Raw genomic sequence first — 20,229 nt, forward strand, 5'->3', positions numbered from 1 at the left:
TGGGAAAAGTTAATGTTTTGGATTTCTATATGAATGATTACTCGTGGTGACATGATGAATGAACCTCTGAAGAGCGTTAGATGGTAGACTTGAAACTGAGTTATGGAAAATTAATATGCTTGTTTATAAGAAGCAGCATTGTAGTATAGAAAGGAGAAAAAGGTACAGTATTTTGTCAACTTAGTAAACAACTTATGGTTACCTAGAATGAAGTAAAAGAGAATTAAATTTTTTCAAGTAGCTTAAATCGAGATATAACATAGTAGGGTGTAAAATTCAGTGAATATATATGAGAACCTAATTTTTTAAAAAATGAATTTGTATTTAAGCAACTCTCATGCTTCTGAGATAAGTTTGAAGAAATTGCAACATCTAGAATTGATGGAAGATATTGTGGATTTGGCAAAGAAAGTCGTGGTAAGTGGTAGAATGTGTATATCCCCCCCCTATATCTAAAGAATATAAATATTTATACGGTGTCAGGCCCATGTTACTAATTTATAGTGGTTAATGGATTATGGTTTCAGTTTGGATTAATCTGAGATCATTATGCTACCCGTGAGTTTATGCTATGTATTTGAGAAATTAGATAGATGGCTGTCTTTCTGGTTCTGACATGAAGGATGAGATCCAGGACCATTCCTTATCATTAAAGGATAGAAATTGGAATTTGTCACAGATGAAAGTATGCTCCTGGTTCACAGGAACTTTTGTCACTGAAAGTGATGGATTCTCTCTTGTAAAATCATGCCACTGTCAGCATCACAACAAATATTTGTTCTTTGGGATAAACTTTTATTATACAGTATTTGAGGCAGTTTCCTGTTCTGCACTGAGGATGTTTTCCCTTGGAAAACCATTTGATCCTTTTTCTTATTTCGATTGGTTATGAAGCCAAGTGTTTATTTCCTGATAATCCTTTGCTATACCTTGTATCAGCCAATGTAGTTTCATAAGAAATCTTAGTGTAGTGAACTTTAAAATCTATACATCTAAAGGTTATACTAAGTCATTTTATTTCTTGAAGCCAATGTAAGATTACTTCTATATTCTTAGGTAAATTGGGCATGAAAGTGCTTGTGGGAAGTAGACTTTATGTATACATAACAGAATTCTTGAAACGTAGGATTTTTTTTTTGTCCACTGGAAAATTGAAGTGTAACTGATTAAAGATGGAAATAAATGTGTTTTATTGTTTTGTTTTGCAGAATGATTCATTCTTTATTGGGGGCTTATTGAGGATTGGTTATAAAATAGAAAATGTAAGTGATTTTTAAAAATTTTTTAGAAAATATAAGTGTTAAAACACAGGAAGCAAGCACAGTCATTGCTGATAAATGACAGTTGTCTCATGGCTCATTGCCACATGAATTGGGGTCACATGTTAGTGATTTACATGTATTCGCTAGTATTGATTTCTATATTTTGCTTATACAGTCTCCTTATTTTGGGGGTGTGCATCATGCCCCCCCCATATGGGTAGTATAATTTTGGGCTTCTTTTACATATGATTGTTTTTTTCTTCTTTAGATTATTTATCTGGCATATATTCTCCCAAATGAAATTATTAGGTCCTCGGTATGAACATTTTTGATATGTCATTATTAGATAATCTCCAGATAAAATGATAAGCCAATTTTTAATGCTACTGGTAACATAAACATCTGTTTCCCTTAAGCCTGACATGAGCATTGATAACTCTTCTAATTAACTTCTGAAGTCATTTCAGACTAGATGTATGAATAATATTTCTGTGAACTCCTACTCTTCATGAATATCTTTGCACTGAGTGCTTATTTTCACAGCTGCACTCTCCTATTGTTTATCTCCTTACTCTTCTATTTGCCATAGACCATTTAAAATACACAGTCCCTTTCAGGAACCTTAATCTTTACCTTTAACCTTGTGGTAAGGATGGAAGTCCTAGTTTAGATAAGTTCTGAGACCTCTCATTCACCTTGTATTATTGTACCCTCCTGCTACGCAGGGCAGCTCCTGGCCAGGTTGTAAACCTCAGCTTCCAGGTCTGTAATGATTGAAGCACCATCCTGGTCTCTGAGGGTAGCCTGAGGTTACTTGAAGATATACATATGTGAGTCCATGGTATCAGTTAACTTATATATATTGGGGTCCAGGTATTCTAGGTTGCGTGCTAGAGTAATGAAAACATGGGATTGTGTAAGTTTTTATTAAGAATCTGAAATACTTAGGGGGCCTGGGTGGCTCAGTTGCCTAAGTGTCTGCCTTTAGGCTCAGGTCATGATCCCAGGGTCCTGAGATCCAGCTCCGCATTGGGCTCTCTGCTCAGTGGGGCATCTGCCTCTCCTTCTCCATCTGCCTTTCCCTCTCCATCTGCCTCTCTCCCACCTCGTGCTCTCTGTAGTGTGCGTGCATTCTCTCTTTCTCTCATAAATAAATAAAATCTTTAAAAAAAATCTGAAATACTGTATGTTTAAATTTATGGTGCCGTGTGTAAATTTAAAATTAAAAGTAATACCCAAACCACATTCTTCATCTTTTTGATACAGAAAATCTTGGCAATGGAAGAAGCTTTGAATTGGGTGAAATATACAGGCGATGTAACAATTCTACCTAAATTAGGAGCAGTTGACAATTGTTGGCCTATGTTAAGTATTTTCTTTACTGAATGTAAGTATAAATGCATTAAATTGTTAATTGACTCAGATTTAAGGCATTATTTGGGAAAATGAAACGTATGGTTATGTGATTTCTTATTTATGTAAGGATTTTAAAAAAATATTTTTCTCAAAATCCTTTTTATAAGAGAATTTTAACTTTGTAGTTAGCTTTATCCTAAATTTTCTGTCTTAATGATTTCTGACATCATACTTTAAAAAATGCTACCAAGTCGGGGATCCCTGGGTGGCTCAGGGGTTTAGCTCCTGCCTTCGGCCCAGGGCCTGATCCTGGAGTCCTGGGATTGAGTCCTGCATCGGGCTCCCTACATGGAGCCTGCTTCTGCCTGTGTCTCTGCCCCTCTTTCTCTGTCTCTCATGAATAAATAAAACCCTTAAAAAAAAATGCTACCGAGTGAATGCCATAGGTATTATATATGATACCCAAAAAAAAGAAGTTCATGACTGGGGCCTCATGTATTTTCATTCAAAAGAGAAGTAAGTAATAGAGCTAACTAAGATAATTTTCATTTTCCTGATGACTGTTATTCTTCTGTATAATGAAACTGCTTTGTATATTTTTTTAACTTTGTGAAATATGTTTCTTTAAAGCATTTGAATGTTAGTGTTTTTATATTATGGCTATAGGGATCTTGAAGGAGGAAATACTTGGCTCTTTAGTTGGTGACTGACACCAGTGCCATCACCACTTGAGAAGAGGCCAAATCTTATACTGTTGATCTAAGTGATGGAGAGAAATTAAGCTTAAATATGAAGACAGTTTTTTCTAATATTACGTACTGGGCTATATTACATTGATAGAGGTGGTTCTCATTGTTCTGGAGGCCTTTAATTATAGGGTTCTCATTGTTCTGGAGGCCTTTAATTATAGGGTGGATTTTTTTTTTTTTTTAAGATTTTATTTATTCATGAGAGACAGAGAGAGAGAGAGAGAGAGAGGCAGAAACACAGGTAGAGGGAAAAGCAGGCTCCATGCAGGGAGCCCGACATGGGACTCCATCCCTTGTCTCCAGGATCAGGCCCTGGGCTGAAGGCAGTGCTAAACCGCTGAGCCACCCAGGCTGCCTATAGGGTAGATTTTATGCTAGAAGTAGAGGACCAATATCATGTGTTGGGCACCAGTGTGGGCTTGGTTCTGACATTCTCTCTCTGTTCTCTTTTATTTTTTTAAAGATTTTATTCATTTATTTATGAGAGAGAGAGAGAGAGAGGAAGGCAGAGACACAGGCAGAGGGAGAAACAGGCTTCATGCAGGGAGCCTAGTGCGGGACTTGATTCCGGGACTCCAGGATCACGCCCTGGGCCTGAAGGCAGACACTCAACTGCTGAGCCACCCAGGGATCCCCTGTTCTCTTCTTTAGAATAGCTCAAAGGTACCTGCTGTTGTACCTATTTTAGAAATAAGACTAAGGCTTTGGGAGGTTAAATGATATTTCTGCAGGTTAAATGATATTTCTGAGTGAACCTAGATGAGAAGTCAAGTATCCCTGATTTCAAGGCTTAGGCTTTTATCCTGTAATCTTACTCTGCTCCTTATTAATTACTTTATTTGGTGACCTTCCGAAATTCCTTCTTAAATTTAGATTTTTAGGTACTTTTTTCACCTTGGAAATGTGTTTGGCTAGAGGCTTGACTAGTTTTGTTGGGATAAAATTATTACCACCTAAAGGAATCTATGGAACAGTTAAAAATATAGAAAAATATAGAAAATGAGGTGTGGTAAACTTTTAACATAAATTTTGGTTATTGCCTACTTTATTTTAATTAGTTCATTACATTTTTAAAAGAAAGTGTTTCAAGTAGCATTTTAACATGGCATCCATGAGTGTCAGAATGTTGAATTAGGATATTTAAAGTTATTATATTAAATAAAAGTTAGAAAGTTTTCCACATTTTTATCTTTAGACATTTTTATTGAACATTGTGCTGGGTACACCACAGGCGCTCAGTAATGTTTGTTGAACTAAATGGAGTATTTATGAGGCCTATTTGGAATATTATGTCCAAGCATTTGTTTTAACTACAATTGGAACTAATGTAATAATAAGTGCTTTTTTTAAATGCTAGAAGTAAAACGGATTAGATTCATCAGCAATGAATCTAATATGTTGTAAAACATTTTTTCAGTTCACTTTAAGTTGTACTATTTGATACATGTAAAAGACTGCAAGAAACACGTTATTAGAAAGTTTAATAATTAATTGACCTTATGGACTGACCTGTGTAACCTAAGTTTTAGAACATTAACAATACCAATTTGCTTTTTTTTTTTAAATAAATGTTCTCTCACTCTCTCCTAAAAATAAAATTTAGACAAGTATCACATAACTAAAGTTGTAACAGAAAACTGCAATTTGCTTGAAGAATTTAAAACTCAAAATTGTGCGGAATGTATAGAGGTGAGAATAAATATTTACTTGTAAGTATATTTTAAAATTTATCTGTTAGAACCTTTGTTAACATCCAAAATAAGTTCAGTAAAACTGCTGTTAGCACACAAGGAACAGCCGTAAAATTTAATAATAACACATTTAAAGAAAGATTTCAATACAATTTGATTGGAATATTTATTTTTCCAGAAGAGGAAGACATTTTGGTCAGAATTTAAAAATTTTATATGTGTATATTAAATATATATTTACATGTTATTAAATTTATAGAATATTAAATAATAAACATTTAAAGATATGTGTTTTAAAAGTTAATTGAAAAATAGAAATTTGATTTTTTTTAAACTAAAAGATTTTTAATTAGTTGAGGAAATATAATTTTCTTTGGTAACAGCTTTTTTGAGATAGAATTCATAGAATTCATATGCCATAGAATTCACTCATAGGAATTTTTTTTTTTTTAAGATTTTATTTTTAAGTAATCTCTATGCCCAGTGGGGCTCAGACTTATAGCCCTGAGATCAAGTCACATGCTCTATCGACAGAGCCAGACAGGCACCTGGGAAATATGATTCTAACTAAAATTTTTAAAGGATTTAGGAAAATATTTAATGGTTCTATTTAATTCACTAACTAAAGTTATACAGTCCAGTTTATTTTAACCTGTTTATTTTGAAAATTAGAAAGTTTGAAAAGTTTCCTTTATACTTACAGCATCTTTGATTTCATTCTTGCTGATTTTGCTGCCTCATTTTTTGGCAATTAACCTATTCAACGTTGCCTATATATTTTTTTAGCAGTCAGGATTACTGAATAATACATTTTCTAACTTAAAATTTTACCTTGCATATGTTTTCTTTCCCTGCTATATGCAGGCTCAGTAGGCATATTTAAAAGTAGCCCTGCCAAATAATATACAAGGAGATAAATTGTTAGTAGTTATCCATAATGTGGTGGTTTTATTTACTTTTGATATTCCTTTAACAAAGTTAGCCTTTAGTTATCAGAGATAGGTTTCTTTAAATAAGTATACCAAAATATTGGGTATTGGGTTCTTGTCTTCTACATAAAAAATCCCCCATCTTATTTTTGTTATCAAAGATAAAAGCCCAGAGCCCTTATTTCTCAGATATCGGGGTTCTTGGTTGTCTTTGCTTTTAATTGATGGGTCTTCTTTCACCTTGGTTTCTCAGCAAGGAGAACTAATGAAAATGAAAGGAAATGAAGAGTTTTCAAAAGAAAGATTTGATATAGCTATTATCTATTACACCAGAGCCATTGAATATAGGTAAGAGCAAAATAGAACATTGCGATCTTTTTTGTGTGGCAAATCAAATTAGAATGCTAGTCAGGAGAAATAAAAGCAAGATGAGGAGCTGGAGAGAGTATCTTCTACTTGCTATGTAGAATACTTGGGCATTAGAAGTGTTAGGGATGGCTGGGTAGATGAATGTAACCAAGTAGTAGAATTCAAGTCATGCAGAACTGTGAATATTGCTTCTACCCAGGTGCCCCATTTTCTCTCAAGCTTTCCAGTATAGTGTCACTTGTTTCTTCTTGTACTCATTTTGCCTACAGTTAATCCCTTCCAAATTATCAGCTGATCAAAAAAGGGTATTTTGTTACTAACTAAAGGTATTACTAACACTTAAGATGTCCCCTGTTCAGTAATTTTTGCTAAGAGAGAACTTTTATTTTTTTATTTATTTATTTATTTTTTTTAAGAGAGAACTTTTAAAGGATAATAGTTGGAATTGTTGAGTGTATGTTTTCTCCTCCTCATCTTCTGTTTGCTCAGCTACTAGAATTTTGTAGCATTCCTGCACAGTGTGCTTTATACTTGGTTCCTACTGACATCTTTGCTGGGAGTTCTAATGTTGTAGCAAGGCTTTGGAGGATGTGCTGTAGATAGCTACTGTCTTTCCTGCCTTGCCTGTTTCCATGGGGAATAAGTGAATCAGGGTAGCACACCACATCTGGAAGGCTGCTCTGTTCCAAGGAAAGAACAGATTAAACCCCTAGGAAAGACAAAATTTGAAATGAAGTTACTTAAATTATTGTTGCAGTTTACAGATTTTTTTGGTCAGAGTTCTTTGTCAAGTGGTATAGTCCTGATTTATATAATTCTGTCCTTTATACCATACTTGTGATTTGCTAGCTTTTTAGTAGGTCTCATTTGATCTTCACCACATCCTTAGCAGTTAGGCAGAAAATGTAGGACATTTTGAATACAGTGAAGTGTAGGTTGATTTGAACAAAGTTACTCTGGTAGGAAATGAAGAAATTAGGACTTAGCCAGTTAGGTCTCCAAATCTTATATTCTTTCTGCTCTGCCACACAGATGTAAAGTTTTTGAGAAGTTTTTCATGCCCTATGTTTTCTGTGTGCTTTTTATTTGTTTTGTATGTGATGTCCTTTACTGACTAACCATTATTTCTTTTAAAGACCTGAAAATCACCTTCTTTATGGTAACCGAGCTCTTTGTTTTCTTCGCACTGGACAGTTTAGGTAAGTTGGTTAGAGTCACTGTTAAACTTAAATACTCAGTCACTGAGCTGTTATACTAAATACTCATTTTTGAGAAATATTTGTTTTGCAGGCATACAAGAAAATCCTTAAATAATTTTTTGGCAGAAATAGCTAAATGGTTAAAGGGGTTCTGTAGGCTTTATACATAATGACAATGGCAGCAGCAGCTGTTCTGAGTGGATAACATATTATATGCTGTTTTAAGTACTTTACATATGTTCCTTAATTCTCACAACATACTATTAGGTAATGTTATTCACATTTACATTTAGGTGGACTCATGCCATTACTAAGTAGTGATGTCAAGATTTGAACACAGATCTTCTCGATGATGTAGAAGTCTGTATTTATAATACCTGTGTTATATCCTTTTGCTCTCAATCTGTCTAATTCTGGAAGAATTTTCACTGTTTCCTATATCTTGATATAAAAAAATTAAGTAAATCTCATTTGTAAGTGAAAGAAAGAAAAGAAATTTAATGGTTTTAACCATCAAAGTGAGATCATAATTCTTTTAATTTCTTACATAATTAATTCTTAGTTTCTTATGTTGCATTGAGCTTTTATTTATTGGTCGAGAAAGATTGTTGACACTGCACCAACCATGATTTTGTTGTCTCTCAGTTTAAAATTTTTAGTATAGGGCAGCCCTGGTGGCTCAGCAGTTTAGCGCCACTTTCAGCCCGGGGTATGATCCTGGAGACCCGGGATTGAGTCCCATGTCAGGTTCCCTGCATGGAGCCTGCTTCTCCCTCTGCCTGTGTCTCTTCCTCTCTCTCTGTATCTCTCATGAATAAATAAATAAAATCTTAAAAAAAAAATTTAGTATATAAATTACAAGCATTAATATTGAGCAGTGTATATGCTCTTACATTTAATTGTGTCCTTCTTAGGGTGGCTTCAGGAATATATCTGCCCAGGAGAAGAATATTAAAAATACAACAAAAGAAACTAAAAAACCAGTTTAGAGCTGGGGATCCTCAGGGAAAAGCTGCATAGTCATAAGGTTCTGCAGAGTTATTAGTTATAATTTATATTTGTGTTTGACATTTTTGTTGCTGAAAATAAAAGGAGAAAACCTGACAAGTTATATGATTCTCACTGTCCATGAAGAAAGAGGACAGAAGTTGCTCAGGTGAAACAGTTTTCCTGATGCTTAGTTCTGGAAGAAATTTCTTACATGGCCTACAAGTAACATGACTGGGTGTTGGAGTAGAGAAGACCCTCAGCAACGTTCCTACTCAAAGCAGAAAATTCTCTGAAAGTGCACTTTTGGGTTTCTGATGAAAGCAGAGAGTCTTGTACTAGTGTTTTTTAGTTAAAGTTCTTATGTTGGGGTGTGGGAGGGTGGGAGTGGGAAAAAGAGTATATTCCAGGTATGTAGCTTTTAAAAATAACATTTGTTTTTCTTTTATTATAAACAGAACACATTCTCATGGTAGAAAATTTGGAAAATACAAGAGTTTAAAAAGAAGAAAATAAAAATCACCAGTAATCCAACCACCTCGGAGAATACCGCTGTATTAACGTTATGCAGCTTTTAGATGGCTTAAGCCGTGGATAAAGCGAGGCTATCTAGACTAGAGGAATGGATGGGCTGGACACAGTCTTCCATCAATACCACTGTCCTCAACTGGTTCTGACAAGAAATGAGCTACAAATGTCCTTAGGTTATTGCTTCTGGCTAGGTCCAGAATTGCAGATATCCTATGCTGTTTGATGGTGAATCTGTGTGCTTTCAAGATGAATAGGTTGGCAACTTGACTAGCCTCTTGTGAAAATCGAAACCTTGATTGGGCGGAAGGTCATCCACTCTGCATAGGGGAGCTCCGAGAGCGGAGCAGCAAGCCGGGGGGTTTCTGCCCTCTTTCATGAGTGTTGAATGCTAGACACTCAAGGAGGATCCTCTTAAAACTGCGCTGCAAAGGAGGTGCATCAAAGTAGAAATACAGAAGCCAGGTAGCCTGGTGAGGAAAAGGTCAAGAGCAGGGTTGTGTGTCCATCCTTGTACCTACTTCCTGATAGTCTAGCTTGTGGTTCAACACCATTGAAGTTTTCACTAGAGGCAGGTCAGCCGCATTTTCTTCTTAGGGAATCACTGATATGTATTGGATGCCAATGTAAAGTCAGAAACATTGTGCCTCATAGTTTTGTTGGTGTTTCCTACCTTTTTGCATACTGTTTATATGACTTGTTCAGTAGGGATAATGTTTTCTGAGTACATCTCACTCCTGATCAAGTGAGTAGATAATGTGACTTCAGAAAGGAACATGTTGCCAGCGATTCACTATTGCTATTGACAAAAGAGGACCCAAGCCCTTTAGCTGAGTTACCACGATTGAGATGTTTTAAAGCTCTCACACCTGAGGTTTGGTAGATCTGTCAAGGGAATCTGGCAGAGCAGCTGTGGGACACCTGGGGGTAAAGCATCTAACCTCTGTGGTACTGTTGTGAGCACTTTATGCATTCAAGCTCAAAAAGCCCTTATCTCTGTGAGGTGGGTGCTGCTGTCTCTTTATAGATGAGGAAACAGGAATGGGGAAGTCAAGCAAAGTATTCTCAGAAACTAGGTGGGTGTGATGGAGCCAGAATATGAACCCAGGCAGCCTGGATACAGAGTCTTTACCATTAATCCCCATCGGAAGGGGATGGTAGACTCAAAGGACAATGTGAAAAAAAAATTTTTTTTAAATAAATGGTTCAAATAGTCAATAAACATGAGTATCCTTATAGAACATGCAGATTACAAACCTTGAGTCTCTTTCTCATGTCCATCAGATTGGCAAAAATTTTAAAAACCTCATAATACCAAGTGTTTGAGAGGATGTGGAACAAAGGAAACTTGCATACTCGACTGGAGAAAGTGTAAATTGGTGCAATCACTTTGGACAGCAATTTGGCAAGGTGAAGATGTGCATACTCTGCAGCCCACTTCTAGGCTCCTATTCTCCAAACTCAAATGTGTACCCAAGAAGATACATACAAGCCTTCATGATAGCACTGTTTGTAAGAGTAAAGAAATGGAAACAACTTAAATGTCCATCAGTGGGGGAATGGATAAATAAATGATGGTATATTCATACAATGGAATTTTATACAGCAGTTAAAATGATGACAATGTTGAGTAAAAATGCAAGTTGCAGAATAATTTGTATGGTATGATGCAATTTATATAATGTCAAAATATGCAAAATGACATACATATCCATAGTTAATACATAGTATGTATTAAAATGTTTTTGAAATGCATGGGCATGTTAAACACCAGGGGAGTGGCTGTCTCTGGGGAGGGAAGGATGGGAGATGAGAAAGTGGAACACAGTGGTTGTGGACTGTAACAGTTCTGCAAAAAGATCTGAAGTAAATATGGCAAAATGTTAAGATCTTGCTAAGCTGGTATATGGGTGTTGACTTAATAATGTTATTCTCTGTATTTTTGTGTGTAATTGAAATATGTGATAAAAAGTGATATAGTGAAATTAAAAATGCACATGGTAAGATAAAAAAAAAACAAAAGCAATGGTCACTAAAACATCAAGGATAAAGTAAGTGAAAAGTAATCTTGTAAGAAGAGAAATAGAAGTGTTTTAAGACTGATGGGGGAGAGCCTGAGGTGAGGTGTGTGTGGGGAAAATGCTTCATTAAGAAATGGTCAAAGTGGTGGTGGTGGTTTTAATGCCAGATAGCACAGTTTGTACCACCTCTGGGGGAATGTAGGTGAGGCTGAGAGCCCATCTGAACTCTTACCATTCATCAGACGTGTGCACCTCCAGATCTGCGGATGTCATACTTGGGAAATCTTTGGAATGGGGTTGGAATGGGGGGTGCTGTGTGTGGAAATACACTACCTTCTGCCACAGCTTCCACTGAATCTGAATCCTTCACACTCAGGACTGTGTGCAGTGTATCCCAGATGCCCGTTGTGGCTGAGATGTCCTTTTATTCAGGTCTTCCAGAAGTTCACTTTTCAAATATAATTCGCCATTTATAGGGCATTTTAGAGTAATAGTTTTAATTGAAGTAATCAGATATATTCTTGTTTTTTTTTGTTTTTTGAATAATCATATTTTTAAAGGAGAATCTAGAATAGGCATTTAGGCATATCTGTGGCTTCTGTAGTTACAGTACTTACTTACGCAAGGTATATCATTAGGCTGTGCCTCTTTATTGTTTCATTCCTCCTAGTTCTCACATGTGGAAATTTGAATTCTTTGATGGGACATGATAAACTGTAAGAGGAAATGAAATTGGAGAAAGGGAAAGCTCAGCCTTGGATGTTTTTTACATTTACTTTGGAAAATTATGGAGTTTTAAACTTGGTATTTGCTTTGACCTTCAGTGCTTAACTACCCATCATAATATGTTCTCTTCTGTTAGATCCAACTTGTGATTAATCACCGGTAGATAGACTTTAAATGACTTCTGGTTTTTGTTTTCATTTTGTGTTTTTCTGAATTTCTCTGAGGCCAGAGGTATAAATTAAGTCAATTGTATGTTCCTATGAGAATTTCAAAAGTCCTAGTGTGAGGTGCCTGGCTGGTGCAGTCAGGAGAGCATATGTGACTCTTGATCTCAGGGTTGGGAGTTTGAGCCCCATGTTGGGCTTGGAGCCTACTTAAAGAAGAAAAATCCTAGTGTGTGTTTGTAGCTTCAGTGTGAGCATTTTGGTTTGGTAAATTACTAAGCTGGTCTCTTTTGTGGGCTCTTTATTTTTACAAGTTGCTAAATTTGCTTTTGAAGAAAACATTTTTTCAATATTGGTGGTGCACTCGCTTTTTAAAAAGCAGTAACAAATGCATATCATAAAAAGTTAAGAGTATGAAAGGATAAACTGAAAACTCTTGCCAAGCTCAGACCCCTGCCCTGATTCCTCTTTTCAGATACTTAAATATTTCCATAATATTTTTTATGCCTATATAAGCACTTAATATGTTGAACCAAATGGAGTTGCCATTTTTAGAAGTTAGAATATAGGCAGTTTCGTTTGATTCAATGTAATGTGTATATATGTGTAATCGTGTGTGGGTGTATATATATATATATTTTAAATATGCGTGGGAGCATACTATACATACTGTTGTCCTTTTGGTTTTTTAAAAAATACTTAACTTTTGGAGCTCGTTGCATATCACTGTATATAGAGATATAACTTTATATAATATAGAGATATAATCTCTATAATATAGAGATATAACTTTATTTGTATTCATGGCTCCATAGTCTTTTACTCCTGGATTACTCCTGCTTTGGTTAGTTTGTATTAGAATATAAATTATTTCCAGTTAAAAATAATTATGTACAGCTCTGTAATGATATCCTTTTACTTATGTTCTACACTCAGGTGCAAGTATATCTGAATAGATAAATTCCTGAGTGCTTTTACTTGGATGAAAGGGCTTATCTAACTTTAATTCCAGACACTGACTTTTTTTTTTTTTTTCAGACACTGACTTTTGATTTAAAGTATATGTGTTCAGTTGATGGTTGTTACATCTGAGTCCTGCTTTTATTGCTTCATTGTAAGATCTAGGAACCTGGGAGAGTAGTAGTATTATTTATTTATTGGTCTGGTCAGGTCTCAGAGGGATGATTTACAATAGGGAAGAAAAAAATGATAATCCTTTTATGGCCTATGAAATTCTTACATATATGGTGGTTTGAGAATCAGTAAATAGCATCTCCTTTCCTCCCAAGTCCAGAATCAGTTAAGAAATAGAAACAGAAGACAAGGCAAATGGTGATCCAATCTTGCCTCCAGGGCTGACAGTTTTCAAAGAACAGGGCTTTATCAGAACAGTCTGATAGCCAAGTGACTTGTTATTAGTTCACCTATGGTCACAACTGGCAACAGAGACCTTTGTGAACTTTAAGCTTGGAGAATAGGGAATCTAGTATTATGGTGCTCAGTATAAGATTCCAAGAGAGAAAAAAGAAGAGGCTAAGCTACATACGATTAGTGCCCCTCCCTACCATTAATTACGTTATTATTCATCCTCAGGAAATGTTAGTGGGGGGTGGAGAAGGAGAGAGCTCAGAAATGATTAATCTAGCAAATCCGCATGGAAACTGGAAGAAGGAGAAATACATATTCACTCCTAACATATTTTAGGGCAAAATGTGGCATATCCTATATGAAGAAATGGGTGAGAGGGCTGGAAAAGTAACACTTCCCCATATGATATGTATTCTGTTGAAGACGCTGTTTGGTACTCTCACCATTATGTCACACAGTCTTCAAGAGTAGGTGACCATTTACATCTTGAGTTTTCCTGTTTTCATAGATACATTGTGCAGTTATATTGCTGTTGATAAAATTGTCCCTACTCTCCACAGAGTATTAATGCCTTAGCCGCACTAGGTTTGATGAGCAATCACAGTAATGTAATTTATTATGCCCACTTTGTTTTAGTAGGAGGATGTGGTCATATGCTAATAAATGTGAAAACATGTTAGTGTTTTTCTCTCTATATACATACACATACTAATATATATGGTATTTAGAATTATGTGATTATAACATAGTACCTATAGTTATAATTTTGTATATTGATTACAATAACATTCAGCGTTGATTCAACAAATATGATTGGACTTCTGCATCTAGCTATGTCAGAAATAAGCAAAACCAGACATAGTTCCTATATTCTAGACAGTGGGCCAGCACTGGGAGGGAGGATGTTGCATCCATGGAATTAATAGTATGGTGGATGGCCGAATACAGAGGGGAGTGGTGGTCAGGAACTAGACCAAAGAGGCTCTTGTAGGCTACATAAATATGGCCTTGAAGAGCATCAAGAAGTAAAGGATTTTAAATCGAGATGAGATGGCATGATTAGTTCTTTAGAAAGATCAGTGTAGTGAGAATGGAGGGGGTGCAACCTGAACGTGGGTTAAAAGGCTGTTGCAGTACTCTAGGCCAGAAGTGATGGTAGCTTAGAGCAGGGTAATGGTAGTGGAAATGGAGAAGTGGAAGGATTTGAGATATTTTGGAGGTAAAATGGACAGAAGTTGCTTATGGTTTGGTGTTTGGAACTATTTTGACGTTTCTGCCTTCAGCCACTTCATGGATTATAGGCTCGCTCCCTAACACTGGGATCACTGGAAGAGATACAGGAAGTAGAACTCAACTTCACTCTTAGACATCCTGAGTGGAAGTGTACTTGAAGGGTCTTAGTTGGAATGTCACACTGGCAATGAATTATGTGGGTCTGGGACTCCAAGGAAAATATTTGGGTAAGAGATGCATATTTGGGATAGTTAACCTAGATGATTTGACGTTGCAAATGTGAATGAGGTTATTTGGGGAGATGGCTCCCAACTTTGCACCCTGGAATTGACCTTGGAAGAAATACCCCCAACCCAGAGATTTTGGATTTAATTAATTGGGCATTGGGCTTCTAACAGCGTCCCAGGTGGTATTCGTGTAGCCAAGGTTGAGACCTATTGGTGTAGAACAAGTATAAGCTGAGAACTGGGACCGCGCGTTGAGCGACACAAATAGTGACCAATTAAGGGAAAATGAACCTGCAGGGGAGACTTACGGGTAGCCAGAGAGGTTAAGAGGAAAACTCGAAGTATGATATGGAAGGAAGAGAAAGTGACCAGTAGTACCTGTTGTTGCTGAGAAGCCAAATGGAATTTAGATTGAGCAATATGGACATCTTTTAGTTATAGGGAGAGTGTGAGTGGGAAGCTTGGAATAGATCCTGGGTTGGAGTGGGTTGAGATGAGAGGAAATGGAGATTGTATAGGCAGCTGTTAAAAGTATTTGCAGAGGGAAGCAGTGGGGAGACGAGTTGTGCTTTTGAATTAGGATGTGTTTGGTCACAAATAACAGAAAACCCTGTTTAAATGGTGAAGAAAACTTAACCTCATTCAAGAAATCCGTAAGAAGGTGGCTCTAGGGTTATATATTTAGTGCCTCAGCAATGTCATCAAAGACCTAGGATTTTTCTAGCCCCAGTGGGTCACTTGGAGCTCAGGCTGTCTCCTCTGGCTATTGTGATTCAGATCATAAACTGGACATTGCCATCTCTAGCAAAAGAATGGTTCTTGTAATCTTCAGAAAAAAATAACACATACTGAGAAGTGTGTATTTCATAAGTATATAGGTTGAATTTTCAGAAGCCTTACATGTGTAATCAGTACCCAGAAATTCCCCTTTTCCCTCCTCCTAGCCTACCCACCTTCTTCCCCAGGATAACTACTGTCCCATCTTCCAACACCGTGGGTTAGTTTTGCCTGTTTTTGTGCAATGTAAACAGTCATGGTATGTGCTCTTTTATGTTTGGCATTCAGCATTGTTTTCGAGATCCATATTGTTGCATGGAGTTGTAAAGTGTTCATCTATTGCATGAATATACCACATTTTATCCATTCTAATGTTGATGGACATTTGGGTAGTTTCTAGTATTTGGCTTTTACAGATAGTATCATTGTGAACATATGTATTCATTTCTGTTGAGAATCTAATTAAGGAGTGGAGTTGCTGGAACGAGGGTATGCTTATATTCAGCTTTCATACATAATTTCCTATATGGTTGTATGGTTTTACACTCCTGCCAGCAGCATATGAGAGTTTCAGTTCCATGTCCTCACTAACACTTATTATTTTGTGTCATTTCATTTAGACATTCTGATGGGTATGTAGTGATACAGTGCTGTGATTTTAATTTGCATTTTCTTAAGTCCATTAAGGATATTTAAGTTGAGCATCTTTTCATATGCTTATTGACCACTTAGATATTTTCCTGTGAAGTGCCTGTTTGGAATCTTTTGCTGTTTTTTTTTTTTTTTTCTTTCTTTCTTTTTTGAGTTGAATGTCTTATTAGGTTTTTAAAACTTTTTTTGGATTTGAGTCATTGGTCAAATATATGTATTAGAAATAGCTTCTCACACTCTGGCTTGCTTTTTCACTTTTGATATTTCTTTTTTTTCACAAACAAATGATGCTAACTTTAACATAATGCCATTTATCAGTTTTTCTTTCTATAATGAACACTTTTTTGGGTTCTGTTTGTAGTCTTTGCCTTCTCTAACATCACCAAAATGTTCTGTGTTTCTTTTAAAGGCTTGATTGTTTAACTTTGTATTTAGTGAGATGAGAGGTAGAGTTCAAGATAGGTATGAATGTCTAATGGACTCATCACTCTTTCTTAAGAATATGTTTCCTCCACGCACTGCAGTGGTCATCTTTGTCGTATAGATCAGGTGACGGTATGTAAGCATCTGTTTCTGATTTGTTTATCCTAATCTGTTGATCAGGTCATCTGTATTTAGATAGACTTTTCTTTTTTTTTAACTATATATAGCCTTTTAGTGGGTCCTGCTGTCTGATAGTGTAAGTTACCTAGTTTTGTTCTTCCTTGTAATCTCTTTTTAAGAGTGATGAGTTCTCTTAGCTCTCATTGGCCAGCACTGGGTCATATGACTCCCCAAACCAGTCAGTAGAAAGGAGAATGAAATTGCCATGATTGGCTTAAACTAATTATTATCCTCATTTTACATATGAGAATGTGGGCCAGAGAGTTTAAAAACTTCCTAAATAATCCCGAGGAGAGTTAGTGATTGTATTGAACTTAATTCCCATCTGTCTCAGCTTTTATGCTCTGTCTACTGTAGTTTACCTGATGTATGAAAGATCTGGGAGTTATCTTTCTGGAGACCGGAAGTCTTGCTGATGTGCAAAAATAGTGTAGAAAAACTATGCAGATAGTAAAAAGTTAGATATAGATAAGATGTAGACAAGATGTGTAGGAAACACTCCAGAAGTAGGAAAAGTACTTATTCCTGGGTAGTTGTGATTGTGACTCTGGGTGACTTTTTCCTTTTGTTTTACTTTTCTGTATTTTCCAAATTTCCTATAATGGACATATATGGATTTTTAAAAATTAAAAATTATTTTTAACTAGGTTATTTCTAGAAAATTCAAGAAGTACAAATAGATACACAATTTATACTGCCTTTGTTAAAAAATAAAAATGAATATTTCTTGTTTTTCTTTTTAGAAATGCACTTGGTGATGGAAAGAGAGCCACTATCCTGAAGAGCAATTGGACGAAGGTAGGTTTCTTTTATCTTTACATTGGGCAGGTATTGCTGTATAACTTTATGAAAAATCTGTGTACAGGATGTAAATCTATATGTAAAAACAGTGGATAAAATGCCAAACTCAAGAATATGAGAGGGGAATCTTCAGTTCCATAATCAGAAAGGAGACTTAATGCAGCAGTGAGAAGCCATATGTGTCTGAGGAGAATGAGAAGCAGGTAGAAATGTTGAGGATCTGGAGGGTACCTTAGTGTTTGAGATGTCAGGATCTGCACATCCTGGGTGGATTAAAGACTTAACTATGAAACTTAAAACTTAGGAGGAGAATTGTAGTAGGAGGCTGTCTTTACAGCCTTCAGGTGGGAAAGGATTTATTATGTAACCTAAAATGCACAATTTGGTGTTGGGGGGGTCCTTATAAATTTGATTCTGTCAAACTTAAAAACTTCTGTATGTCAAAAGACATCATGAATGTAGTAGTCCTAGTCTGAGAGGAGATAATTTGTCATATAAATAACATATATAACTAATAGGGATTATATCCAGAATATACAAAGAATTGCAATAAATAGGAAACCCAGTAGAAAATGGGCAAGTGAATAAACAAGCGTTTCACAGAAGAGAAATTCTGAATGGGCAATAAGAATAAACTATGTTCTATTTCCTAGCACTTAAAATTGTACAGTTAGAAAAACAAAACCAAGAGAGCAGAATAAAGAGCTTCCAAACAGATCTGCATGTACTAAGTAAAAGTAAACCAATATGATATTGTTTAGATCTTTAGAGTGGCAAAAATTAAAGAGACCAGTAGTCCCAAGTATTGGTGAATGTGTATACCAACAGGACTTCCATAAACCAGTGGGTGAGAATTGGTTGCAACTGAAGTGGAGAGCACTCTGATGTGCATATGCTGTAATTATTTGATTCTGAGTGTGTGTACCCCACAAACATTTTTGCAGTGTGTACACATGGTAAGATATGCAAAATGGTCATTGCAGTGTTGCTTTAATGGCATAGAACTACAGATACCTACATATCCATTGATAAGGCAGGGATGGTCTGCTCTGATCTGTCCCTCTTCTTAAACACCCATTATGTCTCCGACCTCACACCTACCACTCTCTCCCTACTTCACTGTGTGTTGACCTGTTGGTCTCCTCACCTGTTTCTTAAATATACCAGGTCCACTCCCAGTTTTCACTTGTTCTGACCTCTGCCTACAATTAGAATGCCTTCCCCCAGAGTATGAGCTAGCTCCCTTATTTCCTTTCATGTTTTACTGAAAATCTCCTAGGTGGAAGCTTCTTGGCCACATTACTAAAATGACAAGCCTGCCCCTGCCTATCCTCTTTCCCTGCTTTACTTTTTCCCTCTTGGTGATTAACATTATAAACATACTGTGTGTATTATTTAAGCTATGTTTAGTGTGTGTCCTGTACAGTGTGAGCTCCACGAGGACAGATTTTTTTGTTTGGTTGATTCTCTCTTGAATTTGGACTGCCTGACAACTGCTTGGCACATAGCAAGCACTTAGTGAACGAACGAACCGAATACTGGATTGCAGATGGAATAAGTTAACTGGCTTATCAACATTTACAGATCTAAAAAATGGTGTTGGATGAAAAAAAAAAAAAAAACAATAAAAGCGTCATATAGGCCAGAAAAACACTTAACTCGTGATAATGTTTCCTCCTGGGCAGTTAGAGAAGGAAAGATAGGGTACAAAGAGGATTGCAGCCATATCTGTTTGGTTTTATTTCTTCTAGTAAAAAACAATCTAAAGCAAATATAACAAAATGTTAGCAGTTAATTCTGGGTGTTTATGATACTAATCACTGTATATATTCCTAAATCACAAAAAAAATTTTTTTAAAGTAAAGCTTTAGATAAGACACAGAAAGATACATGTTTCAGACTTCATTCATGACTTTACATCATTTGTTTTTAAATTAGAATGAATATTAGTCATAGAATTTTAGAGTCCCCCAGATAATGATTCATGTGGCCAAAATGTGTATTGGGGCCTAGGGATTGTGAAATGCCCCAGGTAGACTCCTGCATCTAAATTTTGGAGTCTTTTTAAATGCTTTATTTTACAGATGAAGAGATTAGGCCCAGAAAGGTAAAGGCACTTTTACAAATAAAAGACAAAACTGGATTGACTATCCAGCACTGGATATGCTTCTGTTTGAGAGTGAATAATTTGTTGCTATTTTTACTATGAGTCATCTTTGTACTTGATACAGAATCTTTGTTGATCACTGACCCTGACATTTGGCGTGTACTCTAAAATACTTATTCTATGGATGATAAAATTTTTTTAAAGATTTTATTTATTTATTCATGAGAGAGACAGAGAAGCAGAGACATAGGCAGAGGGAGAAGCAGGCTCCCTGCAGGGAGCCTGATGTGGGACTCGATTCCAGGACCCCGGGATCACGACCTGAGCCAAAGGCAGACGCTCAACCACTGAGCCACCTGGGCATCCTGGATGATAGAATTCTTAATACCGAAACCCAGACCCTGAAGTTAGTCTTCTAGAGTTACCATTTGGTATTTTAGTCTATTGTCAATTTAGAAAAAAGAGTACTGAAACATGCTGA

The 20,229-nt window shown here is 36.1% G+C and overlaps 1 protein-coding gene across 1 annotated transcript in view; it reads left to right on the forward strand.

Moving 5' to 3' along the window:
- TTC3 (tetratricopeptide repeat domain 3) overlaps positions 1–20,229 on the forward strand; it is a 116,775-nt gene that overhangs the window by 14,095 nt on the left and 82,451 nt on the right. The window contains 7 exon segments of the mRNA XM_038581468.1: positions 330–417; positions 1,209–1,262; positions 2,529–2,649; positions 4,971–5,056; positions 6,241–6,335; positions 7,493–7,555; positions 17,584–17,638. Of these exon segments, the coding sequence (XP_038437396.1) occupies positions 330–417; positions 1,209–1,262; positions 2,529–2,649; positions 4,971–5,056; positions 6,241–6,335; positions 7,493–7,555; positions 17,584–17,638 (562 nt within the window).

Source organism: Canis lupus, chromosome 31 (genome assembly GCF_011100685.1).
Source record: "Canis lupus familiaris isolate Mischka breed German Shepherd chromosome 31, alternate assembly UU_Cfam_GSD_1.0, whole genome shotgun sequence".
NCBI classification, from domain to species: Eukaryota; Metazoa; Chordata; class Mammalia; order Carnivora; family Canidae; genus Canis; species Canis lupus.